A 6,576-nucleotide genomic window follows, 5' to 3' on the forward strand; every position below is an offset into this window, starting at 1 on the left:
CACCAGGCCCAGGACTCAAACCGCCGTCCACCATGTGGGTGTCCAGAGCCTTTATCCACCACGCCACCTGCCAGCCCCTAAACTTTTTGTTTTAAAGAATTATTCTACTTTATTTAATTATTTTTTAAATTGATCAGAGACAGAGTAGGAGAGAATAAGAGGAAAAGTAAGAATGAAAGCCACCAGGTCCAGGACTTGAACTATGGTCAGCCATGTGAGTTGAGAACCCTTAACCACCATGCCACCTGCCAGCCCCATAATTAATAAACATTTAATGTACAGGGTCATGAGTCTAGTTAGACAAAGTAAGACATTGTTCCTGCCCTCAAGGAGTTTAAAATTGAGTTGGGGCAGCAGATGGGGTGGTAGTTAAGGTGCTGCTTCCCACATGGTTGACCACTGTTTGAGTCCCAGACCCGAAGGCCTGAAAATCATGCTGGGCATGTGTGCGTGTATGCACATCCCAAGAGGAGAATGGAAGAGAAAGGATTGCAGTTTGGCCATCCTCATGGGGGTTGATTTCTCATTCTGTCTCTGTCTGGGGAGCGTATGTGCCCTATCACAAAACCCTAAAAAAAATTGTTGGGAATCAAGGATAATACTCATAAACAGTCAGAAATATGACGTATTTAAGATGCTAGATGAATGAGTCCTTAATCAGGACAGCAAAGAGAGAAGTAAGGAGATGGCATAGCCAGTTAAGTCATTGTAGTGGAGTTGACATTTGAATTTGGTCTTGGTGGACTTTATAAGACTTGGATAATTTGCTATAGGGTAGGTACCACTACGCCCAAGACTTAGATAATTTAAAAGTCAGAGAACAGGGCAGGGTAGTAGAGGAAATGCAAGTCATATGATCAGGGAAAAAAATAGTAGTCGATGACGCCAGCAGGTGGGGTGGTGGTTAAAGGCATTGAACTCCCACATGGCTGACCACTGTTCAAATCCTGGACCTGGCAGCTTGCTTTCTCGCTTTCTCTCTCTGTCTCTCTGTGTCTCACTCTGGTCAAATTTAAAAAAAAAAAAAAAAAGACAAAATAATCCTTAAAAAAATAGTAGTCGAGTATTAGTTACTGCATTATCAAACAGGGAGAAATTTATTCCTTGAAGCTTATATAAATTTCATCTCTTTTAACTTCTTGGTTTTTTTTTTAGGGAGATTTTTGCTATCTGGTACGTGTGTTCCTCAGAGAGACAGAAAGTGAGAAATTACCCCCCAGAGGGGATGTCCACACTGCAATCCTTTCTCCGTTTTTCTCTCTGGACTTTTTTTTTAGAATTATTTGTTTCATTTCATTTGTTAATATAATTAGTATTTTTATTTTAATTTGTCCAGAGAGAGAGAGAAAGGGAAAGCAAGAAAACAAGTCACCAGGTCCAGGACTTGAACCATGATCGGCCATGTGGGAATCCAGCAGCCTTAACCTCCTGGTGTGAATTTTAAGCTACCAGGTCCAGGACTCAAACTGTAGTCGACTACATGGGAGTCCAGTGATGTACCCATTATGCCATCTGCTGGTCCCAACTTCTTGTTACAGATTCATCTTACGTACTTCTCAGTGCATGTATGTATGTGGTATGGTTTTCAAGCCACTTGGGTGTCTTTAGCGCTAGGCCATGGGGCCGGCCCTGTTTTGTTTTAATTGTTAGAAGGTGCTTGCACACACCAGAGAGAAACAGAGAGAGCTGGAAAGGAAAAGGCACTTCCCCCACTCCCATGGAGAATGTTTACGTGGCTGCCCCTTCTTTATCTGTCCACCCTTTTGGGACAGCAGATGTATGTCCCAAAAGGGTACACCCTTTTGTACCCAGTGTGTTTCTCAAGCTGCTGGGTCCAGTACTCAAACTGCACAGTCAGCAGTATGAGACCCAGTCCAGTTCTACAACTTTTATGATATATTACTCTCTCCGGCACACTTTATGTGTTTAGAAGGTCAATATGTGTAACAGATTTGTGGATGTAACATTTAAATGTCTAATTTTAAAATATTGTGTGTGTGTGTGTGTGTGTGTGTGTGTGTGTTTAGTTTTAGCATAGGATACCTGCACTCATCAGAGAGAGAAAGAGAGAATGAGAAATGACCCCTCCCTTGGTGGTGGCCATGCAATAGTCCCTTTTCTTTCAGTCTCCTTGGGATTTTGGACATGTACTCATATGCACCTGACATGATTTTCAAGCTGCCCAGTCTGGGACTTGAACCATGCAATCAGCCATGTGGAGTCCAGTGTCTTCATCTCCATGCCATCTGCTGGCCTTTTTGGAAAATTTTACTGTAGGGTATGTGTGCTTGCTGTAGAGAGATGGGGGGGGAGGTGAGAATGCATCCCCAGGGGATGGCCATGAAGCAATTAGTTTTTCACCTGTCTTTTGAGATTATAGGGGTTACACACACATGCCCAGTGTGTTTTTCAAGCCACCGGGTCCAGAACTAGAACCGTATACTTGGCCATGTGGGATCCATTTGCCTTAACCTTCATGCTATGGGGAGCTCTACATCTTGTATTTTTTCCAACCTTAATGAAGTTCATCGATTGTGCTTAGGTTGCTCTATGAGATTTTCGGTAACTTGGAAAAGATTTTATTAATAAAAGAAGCTCAAAGTTTGAGTATTTTTACATCGTAAATTAAAAACAAATTTTGAATTTTAAAAAATGTTTTAAATGTTAGACCAGTAGTTAGCGTAATGGCTATGTCGCTGGACTCCCACATAGTCGACTGCGGTTCGCGTCCCAGACCCAGTGGCTTAAACGTGTGCGTGCGTGCCCAAGATCCCGAGAGGAGAATGGAGGAGAAGGGATTGTGGTGTGGCCATCCCCCCTGGAGAGTGATTTCTCACTTTCTATCTGTCTGTCTCTCTGTCTGTCTGGCGAACGCACGCACCCTATAGCAAAAACCTCTCCAAAAAAAGAAAAAAAAATGTTTTAAATGTTTAAAAATTTGTATATATTTTTTAAAAGAATGAATAATTGGATGAATGAATTTTTAAGTTCAACAACAGAGAGACAGTGAGAAAGCAAGCCAACAGGTCCAGAACTCAAACTGCAAATGGCCACGTGGGAGTTCATTACTTTAACCATCACACCACCTGCTGACTTCAACTGTAAATATTTTATTATATTTATACCACAAGAGTAGTTTAGCTCTAATTTATTAGAGCTAATAAATGTAGATTTCTGAATTATAAGGGAATTTAATATTAACCTATTTTGTTCAATGCAGAAATTTTATTTATAGGCTTCTAAGTAAACTAAACCATAATTGCCTCTTATATTTCTTACATATTTTTAGTTTGTGTCAGTTACTCTCAAACTCTTTCTCATCTAGACCTTCAAAGTACTTCCGTGATTTGTCCTAGTGTATAGCATCTCTTTGACAAAACAAAGAACTTTTTATCAGTTCAACTGGTAAAAGTTAGTTTTTCTAAGATTCAGCAGAACATATAGGAATTGTAAGAAGTAAGCTAGGTTTAAACAACTCTATCAGTTATTTAACAATGTCCAGCTGGTATGAAATAGTGAAGTCTGTTTTCTAAACATATATATATAACATATATATATGTGTGTGTGTGTGTGTGTGTTTACTTTTATTTATTCATTCATTTTAATTGGACCAGAGAGAGAGCAAGAGGGAAAGTGAGAAAGCAAGCCACCAGGTCTGGGACTCAAACTTTAGTTGACCATGTGGGAGTGTCCAGTGCCTTAACCACAGTGCCACCTGCTGGTCCCATGTATAACTTTTATTTATAATGAAATGTTATTATTATTACTTTAAACTATTTTCGTTAGCTTTATTTATTTATTTATTTATTTATTTAAATTTGAGCAGAGAGGGACAGAATGGGAGAGAGAAAGCCACCAGGTCTGGGACTTGAACCACACTCAGCCATGTAGGAGTCCAGCACCTCTAACACCATGCCAGCTGATGGCCCCAGATTTTATTATTATGTTTTAATTTGCTGTGGGGCACATGCACTCACCAGAAAGAGAGAGAGAAAGTGAGAAAGTAAGCTACCAGGTCCAGGACTCAAAACTGTGATCAGCCATGTGGAAGTTGAGTGCCTTAAACCAGTTGCCTCAATTCATTAAAATTGGAATTCCCTGCCTGAAAAAGATAATCTGATCTCAGCTAAATTGTTGAAAATATTTTTGGCTTTTATTAAAATGTAGTTTGAGGGGTTGGCAGGTAGTGTGGTGGTTAAGGACGCTGGACTCCCACATGGCCAACTATGGTTCGAGTCCTAGACCTCTCATATTCTGTCCCTCTGGTCAAATGGAAGGAAAGAAAGAGAGAGGGAGGGAGGGAGGGAGGGAAGAAGGAAGGAAGAAAAATAAAATAATTCTTTAAAGAAATACTTAGTTTGTGGGCCAGCAGGGTTATAGGCACTTGACTCCCACATGGCCAACTGCAGTTCAAGTCCTGGTGGCTTGCTTTCTCACTTCCCCTCTCTCGCTGATCAAACTGTAAAATAATAATGATAATAAAGAATAAAGCTTGGAATCAGCAGTTGGTGTAATGGTTATGTCGCTGGACTCCCATGTAGTCTACTGTGGTTCGAGTCCTGGATCCAGTGGCTTAAACTCACACCAGGCACATGTGTGTGCATGCCCAAGATACCAAGAGGAGAATGGAGGAGAAGGGATTGTGGTGTGGCCATAAAATAATTAAGGAAAAAAGAAATACTTACTTTTAGTCTGTCATTTAGAATGACAAAAAGAAGATGGTAGAGGCATTTAAATCTAGTGTGCTTAATTCACTTCAGAAGAAGTATAGTATCACAAAGATAAGGAAATAGAAAAACACCTCTTATCTAACAGAAAAGGTAGGCAGTTCTGAGGAAATCCAGGATTATTTCGACAAAGCAATGAATGATTGAGTATGGGTGACGAAAGGTAATCTAGTGCTAAAGTTAGAGGATTTCTGGCATAAAATTCCTGTGATAGGAATGCTAAAGAATTTGACTGTTGAAGAATGTATAGACTAACAGTAGTTGCCCATTTTCATTTTCACTTTTCTCCACTCTTAGATTTACGGAATCCAGAGGCGGCATTGTCCCCAACCTTCCGTAGTGACAGCCCAGTGCCTGCTGCACCCACCTCTGGTGGCCCAAAGCCCAGCACGGCTTCAGCAGTGCCTGAATTAGCTACAGACCCTGAGCTAGAGAAAAAGTTGCTACACCACCTCTCCGATCTGGCCTTAACATTGCCCACTGATGCTGTGTCCATCCGACTTGCCATCTCCACGGTAATGACTTGGTAGAGTTGGGATTTATCACTTGCTTTGGTTCACTGTGTCTTATTAGCCTCTCCTTCCCTCCTTTAGCCGGATGCTCCTGCCACTCAAGATGGGGTAGAAAGCCTCCTACAGAAGTTTGCAGCTCAAGAGCTGATTGAGGTAAAGCGAGGTCTCCTACAAGATGATGCACATCCCACTCTTGTAACCTATGCTGACCATTCCAAGCTCTCTGCCATGATGGGTGCTGTTGCAGAGAAAAAGGGCCCTGGGGAGGTAGCAGGGACTATTTCAGGGCAGAAGCGGCGAGCAGAACAAGACTCAACCACTATAGCTGCCTTTGCTAGCTCTTTAGCCTCTGGTCTGGCCTCTTCAGCATCAGAACCAGCCAAGGAGCCGGCCAAGAAATCAAGGAAACATGCTGCCTCAGATGTTGATTTGGAAATAGAGAGCCTTCTGAACCAGCAGTCCACCAAGGAACAACAGAGCAAGAAGGTAGGGGTCATATGGTAAAGCTCTCACAATATGCTCTGAAATAGCTTTGAGAGGGATTTGCCTTTAGGGCAAGGAACAGTTTTTAGGATTGAGGGTTAGAACAGTAGTTCTGAACTGGGGATGATTTTGCCCACCCTACGCCCAACATCTAGGACATTTTTGTTGTCAGAACACGGGGGCGAGCGCTCCTGGCATCTAGTGGGTAGAAGCAAAGGATGCTGTAAAACATCCTGCAATGCATAGTAAAATGACCCCCCACCACATCGTCTGGCTCAAATGTCAAAAATGCCAATGTTGAGAAATCCTGACTTACAGGGTCTTACCATTGAATATGTTTGTAATAATTCTCAGATCAATAGACAAGGGTATCCAAATATAGAAACATAGGTGGATAAACAGAACACTAGAAGATGGTCATATGGACCAATATTTGTGGAAATCAAAGATTAAGCAATATAAATTGGCAGTATAGTGGTTCTGAGTATATCGGACAGATGGACCTTCTCGTCCTTTTGTTACTTCTGGTTTTATGATTTTGAACAAGAAACTGACAGTTTTCTCTTAAACCTTCATCTTCTCTGTAATATGCGGTAACAGGATGCCCTTCTTATAGAATTATTTTATAGCCTCAGCTCAATCTTTGAAGTGTTGAGCACTGTGCTTTGGCTCAGTACCCAATATATCCAAGTGATTTTCCCAGGAAAGAAGGTTAGTTTAATGGTTAGTAGTAGAAGCCAGGCCCTCTTGTATTCTAACTCTATCCCAAATGCAGATTTGTGAGGAAGGAAGGAATCCTTCACAAATCTTTTTTTTTTCCTGAGGGCCTTCATTTTCATGTGTATATATATATA

General features: G+C 41.4%; 1 protein-coding gene across 1 annotated transcript in view; it reads left to right on the plus strand.

Annotated features, from left to right (window-relative positions):
- The window catches only part of METTL3 (methyltransferase 3, N6-adenosine-methyltransferase complex catalytic subunit), a 33,528-nt gene that overhangs the window by 3,145 nt on the left and 23,807 nt on the right, over positions 1 to 6,576 (plus strand). Inside the window, exons 2-3 of the mRNA XM_006161417.3 lie at positions 5,025 to 5,242; positions 5,321 to 5,725. Coding sequence (XP_006161479.1) covers positions 5,025 to 5,242; positions 5,321 to 5,725 — 623 coding nt within the window. The remainder of the gene's footprint in view (positions 1 to 5,024; positions 5,243 to 5,320; positions 5,726 to 6,576) is intronic.

This window comes from Tupaia chinensis, unplaced genomic scaffold (genome assembly GCF_000334495.1).
Source record: "Tupaia chinensis unplaced genomic scaffold, TupChi_1.0 Scaffold138584_1, whole genome shotgun sequence".
Classification (NCBI taxonomy): Eukaryota; Metazoa; Chordata; class Mammalia; order Scandentia; family Tupaiidae; genus Tupaia; species Tupaia belangeri.